Genomic DNA, 16,214 nt, shown 5'->3' with positions numbered 1-16,214 from the left:
GTAGGGTTGACTGTGTTTGTGCATTTTCAGCTCCTGCTCGTAGAGCTTTCAGGATGTTGTTCAGGATGATTCAAAGAGGGTGAGGTCCGTCCGGGGGCGAAGGGACTGTAGGAAAGGACCTTTGGTCTGTTTGGTGATGAGTAATTAATGGACGTCTGATGTCTCTGATCTCTGCAAGGAGAGGAGTTGATGTCGTCATGAAAATCATGATATGATTTTCCCTCAGGAGAAACTATGACTTGGAACGACACCACTATGGACGGGGAAGGGTTGCTGGTGGAAAGGGACTCCTCTTCCTTTCGGATCCTCACGGGCTGCTTCCTCTCGCTCCTGATCCTCTCCACGCTGCTGGGAAACACTCTGGTCTGCGCAGCTGTCATTAGGTTTCGCCACCTCAGGTCCAAGGTGACCAACTTCTTTGTCATCTCCTTGGCTGTGTCAGATCTCTTAGTGGCAGTTTTGGTCATGCCTTGGAAAGCTGTGGCCGAGATCGCCGGTTTCTGGCCTTTTGGTTCATTTTGCAACATCTGGGTGGCCTTTGATATTATGTGCTCAACAGCATCCATCTTAAACCTCTGTGTCATTAGTGTGGACAGATACTGGGCCATCTCCAGCCCATTTAGGTACGAGAGGAAAATGACCCCCAGGGCAGCCTTCATTATGATCAGCGTGGCGTGGACTTTGTCCGTGTTGATCTCCTTCATCCCAGTGCAGCTGAACTGGCACAAGGCTACGACCACGAGCTTTTTGGACTTCAATGCCAGCTTACAGGGTGTAAGCATGGACAACTGTGATTCTAGCCTAAACAGGATGTATGCCATCTCCTCTTCTCTAATTAGCTTCTACATCCCCGTGGCCATCATGATAGTAACCTACACCAGGATATACCGGATTGCTCAGAAGCAAATCCGGCGCATCTCGGCTCTGGAGAGAGCAGCAGTGCATGCCAAGAACTGCCAGAACCCGGGCGGCAACAGGAGCAGCATGGACTGCCAGCAGCCAGAGAGCAACTTCAAAATGTCCTTCAAGAGGGAAACAAAGGTGTTAAAGACTCTCTCGGTGATCATGGGGGTGTTTGTGTGCTGCTGGTTGCCATTTTTTGTGTTGAACTGCATGATTCCCTTCTGCGAGCCGACCCAGCCATCCAAGGGAGCAGAGGCTTTCTGCATTAATTCCACCACCTTTGACGTTTTTGTATGGTTTGGATGGGCAAATTCTTCCCTCAACCCCATCATTTATGCCTTCAACGCTGATTTCCGCAAGGCATTCTCCACCCTGCTGGGCTGCTACAAGCTCTGCCCCATGTCTGGCAACGCCATCGAGACTGTCAGCATTAACAACAACGGGGCAGTGGTTTTTTCCAGCCAACACGAGCCCAAAGGGTCCAGCCCCAAAGAGTCTAATCTGGTTTATCTGATCCCACATGCAATTATTTGCCCGGAAGAAGAACCTCTTAAAAAGGAAGAAGAGGGTGAACTGTCAAAGACCTTGGAGAAAATGTCTCCAGCACTGTCTGGTATCTTGGATTATGAAGCTGATGTTTCTTTGGAAAAGATCAATCCCATTACACAGAATGGGCAGCATAAAACCTGAACAGTAAGGTTTACTCAGCAAGACCTAATGGTGTATATTGTAATAATCTTTTTGGGAAAAAAAAAAGATAGACAAGATTTCTTTGGTGAGAACCTAAGCTCTAAGGGAGAAAAATGCACATTTACACCAAGCCCAGAATCAATTTTCCTGGCATTCAGAGCAAATTTAACATTTCAAACAATAAACAGAAAAATATACTGGAAATTGGTTATAAAAAAGGATGTTAAACTGTACTGTTTGCACTGAGGAAAATCTACAAATTTAGATGCAGTGCAGTTACAAAGAAAATGTTGCTTCTTCTCTGTACAGAGAAACCAATTTCTAGCTAAAAGTGAGGCAAAAGATAAATGTTGAGTATTTAAAGATTAATGTTTACTAGAAGTTAAAAGATTGCTGTGTCTTGTGATAGTGGGTGTTAACAGGTCCTAATTAAAGACTGAGGGATTGTAAAGGTAGGTAGATGCCTTCTTAAAATTATTTCTGACAAATAATTGAGCCTTATAATGAGAATGGTTATTTTTAAAGCTTTGGGAGGTAATATGTTGATACTGGTTTTATTTATTTATTGTTTTAAATTGATATTTTTCATATGTTATAACAGATCTAGCTTTATTTATGTTATTTAAGATGTCTAAATAATGGGATATTTTTGGAGTGTCATAACTGCATTTGACCAGTCAACCAGTCAGCACTTTATTACAAGCTCTGATAGTCTCGAGAGCTGGTGAGGGGAATGGAGGAATGTTCAGAAGCTCAGCAAGAAATGAAGGAATCAACAAAACTGATGCTGTGTGGAGTTTGTTTGCTTGTGGGCTTTTTTTATTTTTAAGTGGGATTTCTTTCAAAAGATAGGACCAGAGTTGACTGAGTTGCGAATTCTCTTCCCTTATAGAAAGAAAAGAAATTGCTGCTATTTATTTTTAAAAAGTTTCATGTTACAGAGACTTTGCTAGAATGTCACATTTGTGGATCTGTAAATACCTTAAATATGACTACGACCTTAAGAAGAATCCAGTTTGGGAAGGAAAGCTTCTTAGATAACAATTCTTAGTATATCGTGTTTTGTATTTATGTAAGATAAACGGCTTTCTCAGACTTTTCTTATTTCAAGTCTTGGATATCTTTTCTGAACAAACACACTGGGTTATAAAGGTAGGAAGGATGCCAAAAACCTCGTTATCACCGGTGTTCCTGCAGGAGCACCCGGACCCTGCTGTCTGTCTGCTCCTCTGTCACAGTCAGAATTAAAACCTGAGGTACCTGGTGCTTTACTCTGGGAGCTGGGAGGACATTACAGTTTAGTAATTGCCATGTCAATACTCCAATCAATAAGGAATAGTGCCTCATTACCATTTTGGACTAAAACATTTCTGAATACGGATGGAACTGCAGCCTCCATCTCAAAATCCTCCTGTGAACTCCCAAAAAGTTGCCAATGTTTAATTAAAAAATCCTGCTACTTTTCCACTGTCCTTCCCTGCTGCTTTCCCTCTGTAATGCCAAAAGCAATCAGTGAGCATTAGCAACAGGAGCACTGGGTGTTAATATTCAGCAGCATTCAAAGAAATCCATTTCTTTTCTGAATGCGAGAAAATGCCCTTTGGAGCAACTTTTCCATAACATATATCAAAGAAAAATGTGTTGTCAGGAAAAGAGAACTGAGAGGAAAAAAAATTTAAAGTCTAACAAACTATATACATCCTGCATCAGGTCTGTGTATTTATGTATTGTGAATGTTTTCATAATTTTATTGCCTGTATGCTGCTTTCATACATATAATAAAATTATTTTGTGAACAGAAGGTCAAATAAAGCAATCTACATTGCATTTATTAAATACATGCTGGTTTTTGGCCGTTGTATTGATTGTGTTAAAGGGAGGGACAGTTCCTTTATTTTCCTATTTGCCCTTATTTGGGATCACACCCATGAGGCAGATGGGAATTTCTGTTAGAAGCAGAGGAAAACCTCCTTACTAGAGACCACTGAGCCCTTGCTCTAAACGAGGATTTGAAAGCAGTAAAAGCAGTTTGTAAACAGCCACCCTCTGTTTCAAGTGTGTAAGGCTCAGCCTACTGGTGACTTTTATTTCAAAGATTATTTTTTGCCTTGGTGTAACAGCACAGTGAATTTGGTTTATAGCATGTTTTTATTGTTGTTTTTCCTTTTCTTTTTTCTTTTTTCCCTCCCAAGCTGTGGAGTACTTCTCAAAGCCTGATACAGCCCCACTGCTGGTGTCTGTTTTTTGGGAGAAAATGAATCATTTCAGCAGTGAGGTGATGGTGGGTGCAGCTGAGGATCCCTCTGTTCCTGGCAGCCCTTTGCTTTTGCCTCTGTCAGCAGATGCATTTTGAAATGAAGAAACAAATCTACATGGTCACTTCTGCCTCGAGCAACACCACCATGACCAGTCCAGCATCTGGGACTGGAGCTGGTGCAGGAGCTGTGGGAAAGTCCAGGTCCCCCTCCCTGTCTGCTCCCAGGGAGGAGCATCTCTGAGGTAAACAGGGCATCGTGGCTGCCTCCAATCCGTCTTGACACTTTTGGGAAAATTTCCCAATGCTGGATTTTTTTGGGGTACCTTTGAGGAATTACTTAATTTCTTAAAAAGTACACAGGCCAAAGAGGAAGTTCTGTGGTTTCTTACTTATTCTCAAAACTCCCAGCAGTCTGATATAAAAGCAAAATACAAAGTATGATTTAAGGAGCTCGTGTAAAGCAAGGTGCTGTTTTTGCACGGGTTCATAGGGGATGATTTGAGTTCTGTAATAAATGTTTGCTCTGCTTGACCAGGGGCTGTCACAGAACTTCCCTCCTTGCAGAAGGATCTGAGTTTTGGGGGCCTCTGTGAAGTTTGGTGAAGTGCTGCTGCTGTTGCTGTGGGGAGTGTCCCCTGGGTGTGAGAGGCTGGGGAGACACCTGGATTACTTTATTTTATTGTTTTATCTCTCATTTGATTTAACTAATTTTTGCTTCTGACTCCTTCCATACATTTTAAAACAACATGAATTGGCCTTGATCCTCATTTGCCAACATACCCCATTTACCCTTTGTTTTCCAGCCTTCCCAGCAAGTTCCTCTACCTGTCCTCCCTGCCTTTCCTCCCATTACTACCGGAGCCTTTCTGTTGCCTTGTTTGGCTTTATTTGCCATGATAACCCTTTGCTTAGAAGAAAGTCCAGATTAAAATCCTTCCCCCCAGCACACCCAAGAGTTCCCTTCCCACAGCCTGCTCCCAGAAATGCCTCTCTTACCTGTTGCAGAGCCTGGACACCAGTCTCAGGGGTGACTAGGAGGGACAACAGCAAGCACCTGCTGACTGCTACTCTATTTATGTGCTGAATTAATTGCTCAGGAGCTGCATTCATTACCTGCTCTGTGCCTGCTCCCTGGCTGCTCAAAACCAGTGCTCTGCTGGAACTGCTGGTCACACCAATGTCAGGGTGCACCCCGGGGGCTGGAGGAGTGCCAGGCCCTCTCTGGGCTCTGTGGAGCTGATAGCAGGGAGCTGACCGATGAGGTTTGGCTGGAGTAGCCTGGGAGTAGCCTGGGAGGAGCGCTGGCTGTTCCACCCTGGCGGGCAGCTGCTGCTCTGGAGGATGAGCAGCAGGAACTCGTTTCTGGGAGTGTCTTCCCTGAGCCAACTTGGGCCACTTTGGTGGAACACCTCCCCAGGAAGGTCTTTTCTCACCATGTGTTGCCAAGAGTGGCTGGGCAGCGGCAGAGCCACAGAGGAGCAATGAAGGACACCGGGATGTCACTGCTCCCACCAGGACGGTCCCCACGTCTACCCCGGGGGCATCACACACTTTTCTCCCTTCCCTGCTCATGCTTTTCTCCCTGCCTTGCTCCCCTCCAGCATTTTCCTCTGCAGAGTGAGCCTTGCTGTGTCCCGTCCCGTGACAGGACATGAATGAAAGGTTACCTGCAGATAACCCAAGGAACCTTTTCTCTGGCATTGCTTCCTTGGGCCTGAAGGTATTTTTCTGTTTGTGGATGGAAGAGGTTAATAATTCACCTGATGGCATTGATGAAGGAGCTGTTTGCAACGAATGAGCCACAATCACCAGATGAAATCTGAATACATTTCTCCCTTTCCCTTGTCAAGCAGTTTATGCTGATTTGAGTTTCTAATTTAACAAAGCATACAAAAGATAAAGGATGAAAGAAGAAATGCCTTTGCTGAGGTACAGGTTTAATGACACTGTTATTGAGAGCCAATCCTGGATTTTTTTCAAATCAGTAGCTTTCAGAAGCAACCAAATCTGATTGAAAACTCAAAAACCTCCTATGATTAGTATCTTGAAAGGCAGATTATTCCAGTTATTATTTTGGTTTCTAGTGTAATGATAGAAGAGTGTGTTCCTAGAGATGAACACGTGGCCTATGTGGCCACACAACAAATGTGACTTAGACAAGGAACACTGTGGTATTTATTTCATAGCTTTTAAAAGGTGGAAACACAAATCCAAGGTGTTCTTGCACTGGTCTGTTGCAGTAGAGGTGGTCTGTGAACCAAGTGTTGGGCTCCAATCTTGGATCAGGTGATGATCCCGTCTTTGAGAGAGAATCTGATGCTCCTGCCACACTCCAGATGTCAGAGCTGGGGTTGCACTGTGACACGAGCCTTTCCCGAGGGATCTGCCGAGCCCTTGCCCAGCTGCCACTGCCAGAGTCTTGCTACAGATGTAATTTTGGGACTGAAGGTGTAAATCGAGTATACCATGGTTGTAAAACAGTTGTTTTCATGTTGGTTGTCGTTACAGTCACGGCCAGAATGAAACAGCAAGTTTCTGCCATGCTTTTTAAATTTGATTTCTAGGATAAAGCTCTGGGCAATGATACAGGAGAAAGCTGCTCCCCTGCTGTGCTGGTGGCCATTGCTTTTCTATTTTGATTGTGTTTCCCTTTTGCTCGTGCCAGGTTGTTCCTCCCTTTTCCAAGGAGGGATGTTCCTGTTGGTTGTTTGGTGAAGGAGTTTCCTCGGTGCCTGGGTGAAGGATGGCAGGAGGTGCAAATCCTGGTACCTGCTCCCCAGAGCTGCAGCCACACACTCGGACACACCAAAATCCCCTGATTTGTGTCAGTGGCCTGGCTTTAGTTCCTGTCCCTCTGGATGGGGTTGGCTTCACCCAGGATGGAAATGGGATCAAAGGGATACCCTGGGTCTGGTTCATTATCACCCTATGGAGCTGCTGAAATGGACGATTTGGGATCAAAAAGGCATAAAAGAGAAAGGGGCTCCAGGGCTGGCTGCAGGGGAGCGGGGCTGGGGTGGTGGCACTGGGCAAACCCCGTGCTCAGGTGCCCTGCCACAATCCTGGGCATCCAGAGAGGGATGAGGGGAGAGCCCAGGTCCAGGCCAGAGCCAAGGACCAAACCAGCTCCCAGTCCCTGCATTACCACAGAACAGCTCAGCTGGGAGTGCAGCTGCTGCTCAGAGCCAGGCTTGGTGCAGTCTCCAAAGCTGTGTTTTTCCTGTTTGAATAGTTCCTACCCAACAGGAATAAACTATTTGTGGGTTATTCAAAATGATGACAGAAAACTCAAATCAAACCAAACAATCAGAAAAAGTGTTGTTTGTATCTATAATTTTTTTACATTTTCAAAATTGTTTTCTTTGGTTTTGAGGTACTTAATTTTACAGTTCGCAGTGTGAGATTTTTAAAACCCAGATCTCTGGTTTGAATATACTGATAAGGAAGTTAAACATTGAAATAAAATGAAACAAGTTAATGTGACTTGCATGAAACAATTGGATTGGTAAAAACCTTTTCCTGCTCCCATCCCTTGATTTTCAGATAATACAATTCTACTAATTTCACATTTTTCTAAGACAAGAGAATTTTTTTGAGATCTTGAAAGAAGAGAATGAGGGAAATATTTGCTTCCCAGATTGTCCTTCCACTGATGCAAGCAGAAGAATCAAACATTTCACTGACCTTTGCCACCATTGCAAAGTTTCTCTTCATTTTGGAGGGAATTATGGATTCAGACACCCAGGCATTTCCCTCTGTTTCCATTTTATTTCTCTGTTAATAAAGGAGTTCTCAGTGGTGCCAAGATCTTAATGATTTGGATGCCACTGTGTGTCAGTACCAATAACCTATTTCCATGTGTTCATACACAACGTCCATCACCCTCAATTAAAGGATTCATGGAGCATGTGGAAGGGACAAACGGTGAAGTTAAATGAGATTTTCTTTGTTACAGAAGCAGGAGATGAACCAGGCCTGCATCACCTGCATTTAAAGGACAAACCTGTCAGGACTGATGGATCTTCCATGCCAGCACTTTGTGCCAGAGAGATGAAATGTTAAAAAAAAATTGTGAAAACACACTTTGAAATTGCATCATGAAAGTGTTTAAAATAGTAATAAAAAGAGATTTAATGATTCTGTTATGTACTTTTCCACTTTCTTGTTTACTAAGCTTTTGTGGCTGTTTCTGTAATGATTTCAGAGTTGTAAATGGGACCATCCAGTTTCCTTCTCTTTGCTCTTCTGTGCTTGTATCAGACTTTGATATGGATTTGTGTTCTCAGCTGAAAAGACTCTTCTCCTGACACCTCCTGGAACCCTGGATCCCACCAGATGGGATGTGGGACAACAGTGAAAGGAACCCCTTGGAAACAGCTGTTTTTGAACAGTGGGAAATTATTTTTGAGCAAAAAAAAAGGCGTTTTCTACTGGTATCTTTTTTGTAAGTCCAAAACCTAATCCATTTTCATATTTTTCCAGATTTATTTGTGAACAGTTTGAGTTAATTTTCTCAAAAGCAAGATTTATGGCTCGAAGAACAGCAGTAATTTTGAAGTGAGAAAGATTATAATAGTTAAAATTTCAGAAAAAAATTTAAACATCGTTACAATCCTTATAGAGAAGAACATTTTCAGTGCATTTTGTTCATGTATGACATTCTTCAAAAAAAAGAACAACTTCTGATGAGAACAGTTTAATGCAGAAACTTCCAGTCATGTTTCTTCCTTGCTTGAGAGGATAAAATATAGTGATAGAGAGCTTTGGGATAACGTGTGGCTTGAGTAAAACCTTTCTAGCAAACAGTGCAGGCAGTCACATTTAGACATTTAGTAACTTCATTTGTGCTGTTTAGTTCCCCTCATTGTAAAATATTGATTGTATTTTAAAAAATTGATTAAATGAGTACGTGAAGGTAACTTTCATTATAATAAGTGTAATTAATCGGCCTTTTGCTGGGAGTCTCACTGGACTTCTACCCCTCTAAGTGGCATTTTTGTACCCAGGCTGCAGCACAGGAATTCCTGCCCTTTGTGACTGTCTTGCTGCTTTTCAGCACAAGCAAATTCCTTCTTCCCCCTTCCCTGTCTTTTATGCATATTCACTCCTTGAGCCTCTTTATCCTTTACTTATTAGGATGAATTAAATTGCAGGAATGAATTTTTCACATGATTTTAACAGCATGTTTGCAGCCCAGGCAGCCACGGTCTGAGCTGCACTCTGACCCCTGGGACATCCCTGGCACTCACACCCGTGCATGGATGCAGCATCCCGGGGATCCTGTTTGTTGGGATCTCCCCACTCACATCCCAAGGTGAAGGTTGCACATTTCGGGGTGGGATGGGGAGAGCCCCCTCAGTGAATTGACTGAGGCATTCTCAAGAAAAGGCCAAAAAGTTGATGAGCTTGGTTAGTGACTAAACTTATCCCCTGGAATGCTGCTCTCCAGTGCTTCCAAGTACCTGCCCTTCCCAGCTCAAAAACCACTTGCAGAAATCGATTTTATTTTGCAGCATTTACCCAGCTCTGATGTGCAAACACCCTCAATTTTGACATGTGGCTGAAGTAAAGGCCTGGCTGCACAATAAAAGCAAAGAGAATATAAAGTTCTCAATCCTGACACCCAGGAAAAGAAGCCATCAGCCAAGGGCTGGATTCCCACCCCACTGACAGGGATGTAAGCCAGGGAAAACGCACTGAGATTGTGCTGAGTGTGAGCGAGGAGCCCCAGCAGGATCTCACCCATGGCAGTGCCCATCCATTCCCACTCCAGGAACAACACCATGAAAGAAACACTTTGCACACCACAGGCTGCAATCGATGGAGTGTTCAATATTTCCTTCACTTCCTTTCTCAAAATGACTGGTGATTCCTCTCCATGTCCATTTGCTGCCTGTGCTCAAAGTTAAGTGTAGGAAAGTGTCACCAGTAAAAGCCACTGGGGTTTATCGTTCAGCTGGAGGGGAAGTGTGGGGAGTCTGAGGAAAAAATACACTTTTCCCTAAAATGAAAGAGCTTCACTGCTGTTTTAGTTTATAATTTAATTTTTTATTCTATTCCATTTTATAATGTAATTTTATTTTACTGCTTTCCCTTGCTCACAACGGACACAAAATCATTCCTGAATGTTAATTTCCTCCGTGCCTTATGTAATATTTTTGAACTACAAACACCTGTAGATAATGAAGGCCAGCCCACTTACTAGGGTGAGCAAAAACAATGTTCCAGAAACAATGCCCACTGGAGTCACTGAGCTGAAGAGAAAGGTAATATTAGGAAGAAGGACCTTCCTCTCTGAGAAGCTGTTTCTGCCCTCAGAAGTGAGAATTTCCCTTGCTTGGACTGAATATCTTGTTTTATTACAAAGGACTCCCTTGATTTGCATTGTCTTGTAACATTGCTTCTTTTTTTAGCAGTGAGTCCATGTTTAGTTGTACCCATAACTCAAGGGCACTAAACAGACTGTAATTGTTTCAAGAGCTGAATTAATCAAAATGCTCCTTGTATTTTAGTTCCTTAAGGAAAATAAAAGGATGCCATGAAATGCTGCAGAGTAGTTTCTCAGTGTTTAAGTTCCCTCTCAGGCACTTGTGGGTCACAGCCTGCACTGATGTGCGGGCACAGCTCAGGTTGTTGCTGGTATAGACAGCCCATGGAAAAGCCGAGTGGGAAAATACACAAATTAATAGGCCTCATGGTCATTGCAGACAGATCAGGGGATATTCACAGTGCTGAGACTTCAATACTGTGATTTCTGTGATTGTTATTCAAGCCAGCACCCTGTGAGGAGCTCGGCATGTCAGGGAGGACGCAGTTCCCGCTCGTTCCCGCAGGCTCAGGGTGTGATGCCATTTCATACTTTAATTCCAGCTTGTTCCAATCTATCACATCTGTCTCAGTGGGAAGCTGAGATGGGAGGAACATCCACCAGGAGGTTTAAGTGTTGCTTTCAGAGAGTCATTATCATTTGTCAGTCTTGGAAGAGCTGCTGTTATCACACAGCGCCTGGATTTGTGCGGTTGGGAGACGCTGAGTTCGGTTTGGTCTGAGGGTCATCATAATACTCCCCAATTTATCTTCATTACAGCTGTCATGTTGTGCCCCTTGCTTTTTACAAGGGAGAATGGTTTTAAACTAAAAGAGAGGAGTTTTAGATAAGTGTTTGGAAGAAATTCTTCCTTGTAAAGGTGGGCAGGCCCTGGCACAGGGTGCCCAGAGAAGCTGTGGCTGCCCCTGGATCCCTGGAAATGTCCAAGGCCAGGTTGAACAGGGCTTGGAGCAACCTGGGATAGTGGAAGGTGTCTCTGCCCATGGCAGGGGGTGGAATGAGATGAACTTTAAGGTCCTTTCCAACCCAAACCAGTCTGTAATTTGTTGGCACCCCAAACAGCTTCTGCTTCCTCTGTTCCTTTCTGAAATCAGCCTGTCCCATAAAAAAAAAAAAAGAAAAAAAGTTGCCTGCAGGAATCCTTCAACAGACAGATTCTTGGGCCAGGGTCACCTAGTCCTGAATGCTCCTTTTGAGTAGATGGAGACATCCCCACCCACACAGCTGGTGTGTGAGGACTGAAGTGTGGGTGCTACCAGAGCAACCTCCCCGTGGTCCCTCCCGTCAGCGAGTTCCAGGGACAGCAAACCATTGCTCTGAGCTGCCGAGGGATTAACGAGGCTGCCCGGGTGCATCTCGGGTGGGTACAGATATTTAAAGAAACGTGGTGATTTCAGGAGAGAATTGTTGCTGATCCACTCCCACGGACTCTACAGCTGCCCTTGGGATGCTCAGCAAGTGCTGTCTCCCTCAGCACGGAGCCCTGATGAAGAGGGAACCCACAGCCCCTGCCCCCAAAGGCTGCCCAAACTCCCTCCCTGTTACCTCCCTGTCTGCAGCTCAGGAGCTGCGTGCTGGGATTTCAGTGGAAGCCTTGATTTTATTCATTCTGCAGCCAAAATTAGGCCAGCAATGCTGCCAAGAGGCACACTTTTTTGGTCTGATACGTGGAGAATGCATTTTTAATGCTCTAAGTGCTGTTGTCTGCCACTGGACTCCCATGTGATGCAGAGCTGCAGTCAGAGCCCTGCAGTAAAACAACATTTTCTTCCAAGCAGGATGGAGAAAAATACAGCAAATAATATTTTTTCATTAAAACTGAAAAACATTACTTTTAACTGGCCAGCTCCTGACCTTTCTCAGATCTCAGCTGCCAAGCAGTAATTCTGTCTTGTGAGGCTAAAACTGGAGTAAGAACAATTTTCTGATCAAAACCAATGTTTACCACTGCAGGAAAATTTGTGTGTCTAGACACGGGCACCAACCTTTCAGTTAATATTGAGAAACATTATTTTATTTTCTTTCATCGTGGTCATGCTGTGAACTACTCCCTAATTGGAGAAAAGACTTGTGATTAAATGTGCAGGCTTCAGAAATCTTAATTCTGAACTGGGTAGAGGAGTTTCAATACTGAAAACCACCCTCCAAAAAACCCCAAACTTCCTCCCCACCAATTCAGAACTCCCTGTGAGGTGGAAACAACCATATTTGATTCTGGGACATCTGGGGTTCCTTTCAGCATTACCTCTGAAGGTGAGAGATTTTCTGATAGATTTCCTGGTCACACCTAGAAAGGTGAATCATGAGCCAAAGAATTAATGAGTCACCTGAAACAGAGACACATAAAATTAGGATGTTTGCTGGAGAACAATGAGTTAAGCAAGCAGTAAAAGTGTTCACTTTATTGTGCTTTTTGTTCTCCTCAGCCACGAGCAGGAGGAGGGAGCGGGGTCTGGCCGTGCCCCTGCCATGACATTCAAATGTACAATTCCCAAACTCCTGTCTCGTGGCGAGGGCTCGGAGCAGCTCTGCCATGTGGGATCAGTGTGGAGAGCATCTGGTTAATTTGGCTGTGTCATTTGGAGCTGGATTAGGAATGCGCTCAGGCAATCCCTGCTCTGCCCGGGGGCACTTTCTAATCAGCGAGTTTGGGGAAAGAGATGGTGCCAGATGAGCAGCTACTTAATTCCTGGTGCATCCCAGAGCATGCAGAGGGCAGGGTGCATGATTTCGAGGGTCTGGACAACTGGTCTCGGTCTGGATTAATGCAAAAGGTATTTCAGGAGAGAAATGAAGAGGAATGAAGCCTCTTGAGCTGTGAGGAATCTCAGATTTTCGGTCGGAGTTTATTGTGTTTTCCATGTGAGGGCATGGTTACATATCTGTGTTTGTTTGAGACAGGAGCCTCTGTCTTAGGGAAATTGTACATTTGAAATTCACTCATCAAGCAAAATGCAATTGGCTTCTTCCCCTGTTTCCTGCTTAGCAGAAGAAACATTCCCTCCTGTGGGGATGCATTAGCAGGGAAGAGGTTGCACACACGGGCAAGAAATGCTGGAGTCACTCGGGGACAAATGTTGATCTATTACAGCTGAATAAATCCACAGTAATAAAATTGACTCCCTGGGATTTGCATTAGATCTATCCTGGCATATATGAGATCACAGAGTCCCCCTGCTGATTAGCAAAATGCGATTGGGGTGAGGCCCAGACCACCTTAAGACTGATCTTTGTCTCAGAAGACCCTTTTTTCAGTCACTTATCTCTTTGCTGAGCCTCAGCCTTTGGAGAGAGATTTTTCTATGCTGGATCTGTGCCTCAGGCAAACCTACAAACTTTTATAGTGTCAGTCACAGCAGTGAAGTCAATGCAGCATAAGAGAACAGGAGGAAAGGAAAGTTGTGTTTCCCACATGAAAATTCGGGGCTCTTGTGAGGGGAAGCTCAAGGGCTGACGTGTTTTGGAGCAAAGGCAGACAGTTCTGCAGGTGGCTGGGTCTAGAGGTGCCTTCTGTTGGATTTTGCTGTTCCATCAGGGGAAAATACACCTGAACTTCAGGAATTTAGGTGTCCCTGAAACCACCTCACCTCGTGTGTGCTCAGGAGTGTGTGGGCACCTCACAAAAAAACCTCACCACACCACCAAATGTGCTCTTTCTCCTTCCACCTGGATCCCGGCTCACCCCCACTGAGCTTTTGAGCTTTGCCTAAGACAAGGTCTCCAATTTTAAGGATTTATTATTAAACAAAGAGGGAGAGGTTCCATTTGTGGTTTTAGCTCTTTAATAAAAGGGTACACTAGAATGTGAGAAAGGGAAGATATTGCTGATCACTTGCTTCCATGTGTGTGTTTAATGAACAATTGTGTGCCCAAGGTGATTCCAGCACTGCCGTCCAGGAACAGAGATCAGCAGAAGTCTTTCCTATTAAAGCTGGCACAGCTTGAGAGGACTTAAGCAATAGAAATAAGAAGGAAAACGAGCAGCTGGAGGTTCAACTCACACTGAGGCAAAAGATGGGAAAGAGACACGAGGGATTTGGTGAATTTGCAGAAAAGAAGGTGTTGTGTCCCACTCATAACGTGCTGCTGACAGCACAGAGCGATGCTGGGGAATTGCTGCTCCCACTTGTGATGCCCAGACCTGACTCCAGAAGGTTTCCTTGGGCAGAATCGTGGGGGAAAACAATCCCCACAAGGCTGTCAGCCTGTACTGCTGGATTTCACACCAATTTTGCCTCGTACTAACAACACACCCAGCTCGTGTTCCCAGCCCACCATGAGGAGAGTTTCTGCTGTCTGGCTTTAGGCCTCGCAGAGGCAGGAGCTGAAGCAGGAGTGTGAAGCAGGAATTGCTGGCAGCAGCTTTGCAGGATTGCATGGTCATGCAGAATGTTGTACATTTAAAATAATCTGTGATATTAAGACACAAAATCTGCCCTGTATAAGTCTCTCTGAACAGGAGTTTCGATGATGAGCACTGTACAAAGGGGTCTGAAATAGAAGCAAGCTGCATTCTGGCTCTAATTGTGTTCCAGTTAGACGTGGCCTTTTTGAGGTACTAAAATGAGCGTGGAAAGGGGTAAAGAATTGTTTAAGTTATTTTTTATGCCTATAGGCATCATAGTTACTTTTTTTTCCTTAACTGACTTAAAAAACCCACTTACATGACCCTGTTTTCCTAATAGTCCCATCAGCTTTCTAAACCCAAGCTTAAAGAAAGCAATTAAATTGCTGATATTTGTCTGAGCCTAAAAAAGCAGAAGTCTTACAATTCTAGTGTCACAGGAATTGAGAGGAGGCAAAAACACGGTAGCTCCATAATTTGGTTTTGCCGACGTGCTCAGGCAATGAGTGTGACATCTTGCAGGATCAAAGAAAGATTTTTATTACCAAAACTGAATGACAAACCCAGAGCTCCTTTACAGGATTCATTTCCATTTCAAGTGTCCAGGGCTTTTGATGGAGCTGATGGAAGGGAGAAAGGACGTGCTTAGATCGAGGATCTGAGCCTGTCTGAAGGAATCTAAAAATGGATTAGTTTTCATTTCCTGGAGAATCTCAGAAGGAACAGGCTCATCAGTTCACAGAATCACAAATCACAGAATGAGCTGAGTTGGAAGGGACCCACAAGGATCGAGTCCAACTCTTAGTCCTGCATGGGACAACCCAATAAATTCCACCACGTGCCCGAGAGCCTTGAGTTCTTTTGTCTCTAGATCCTAAAAGTGTTTCTTCTGTTTTCCTGATGTATACTTTCTTCCTGATCCATTTCCCCAGTGTTTGAAGATTTCTACAGAGAAGACAGAAAGCCTGGAAATCTACTCCACTGCCATGTAACAGTCTGACCACCCCAGACATGGTTTTCTTCTTTAGGCTAATGCTGGCTTGTTTCACCCTAAAGCTCATGGAAAGCTTGGGCAAGGAAAAAAAAGCCCATCCAGGCTGATGGAAAAGCTGCAGTCTCAAAGGGAGAGAAGAAGAAGTAGTGAGAGGACTCTGTGAGAGCATTTCCCATCAGCTGGGGTGAATTCCTGAGTCCCATCCTGACCTGTGGGCAAGGCTGTGACAGCTGTGGAATATCCTCCTTGTGGGTGATTTGGGTGAAGCACAAAACTCTGGCCCTCTCCCTGATCCCTCCTGCAGCAGATACAGCCCTGGGGTTGTTTGTCCTTTGCTGTCCTGCCTGTGCTGGGAGCTTTATGTACCTTGGGCAGAGCCCACAGGCTCCAGATGGTTGGGAAAGTGGTTTTGAAAGCAATAAGGTAATGTTGCCATAGCATGAGGGAGCTGGGATCAGAAAAGCAATCACTTTTGGATAAGTCATTCAGCCATTTAACCTTCTTAGCATCTGAGAAATCCCCTGTAATGGACCCGTGGTTATTTAGTACCTCCCCCATCTGTGAGGCAGACACTAATATTGTAATTGTTTTATTCCTCTTCATTCTGCTGTCAGTTAACCACTGTTTTCTCTGCTGGATAACAATAAAGCTGAGGTGAGTTTTACTGTGCTCTGATACATTGCTCTCTAAATGAGAG

General features: G+C 44.4%; 1 protein-coding gene and 1 long non-coding RNA gene across 5 annotated transcripts in view; both read left to right on the top strand.

The window, feature by feature from the left end:
• DRD1 (dopamine receptor D1) overlaps positions 1-8,769 on the top strand; it is a 10,469-nt gene extending 1,700 nt beyond the window's left edge. Inside the window, exons 1-2 of one of the 4 annotated variants that reach the window (XR_005603069.1) lie at positions 227-4,092; positions 7,806-8,769. Coding sequence is in view for 3 of the 4 variants with exons in the window: in XM_010399646.3 (XP_010397948.1) it covers positions 235-1,593 (1,359 nt within the window). In the remaining variant the exon portion in view is untranslated. Of the gene's footprint in view, positions 1-30 lie in introns of those variants that run through there. The other 3 variants (XM_010399646.3, XM_010399652.3, XM_010399647.3) reach the window with 3 other exon arrangements.
• Positions 1-16,214, top strand: part of LOC109144623 — a 23,862-nt gene extending 7,648 nt beyond the window's left edge. The window contains exon 2 of the long non-coding RNA XR_002045506.3: positions 15,456-16,214. This is a non-coding gene — a long non-coding RNA (uncharacterized LOC109144623). The remainder of the gene's footprint in view (positions 1-15,455) is intronic.

The sequence above is a fragment of the Corvus cornix genome, chromosome 13 (assembly GCF_000738735.6).
Source record: "Corvus cornix cornix isolate S_Up_H32 chromosome 13, ASM73873v5, whole genome shotgun sequence".
Lineage (NCBI taxonomy): Eukaryota > Metazoa > Chordata > Aves > Passeriformes > Corvidae > Corvus > Corvus cornix.
This window is presented reverse-complemented; position numbering and strand designations above follow the sequence as displayed.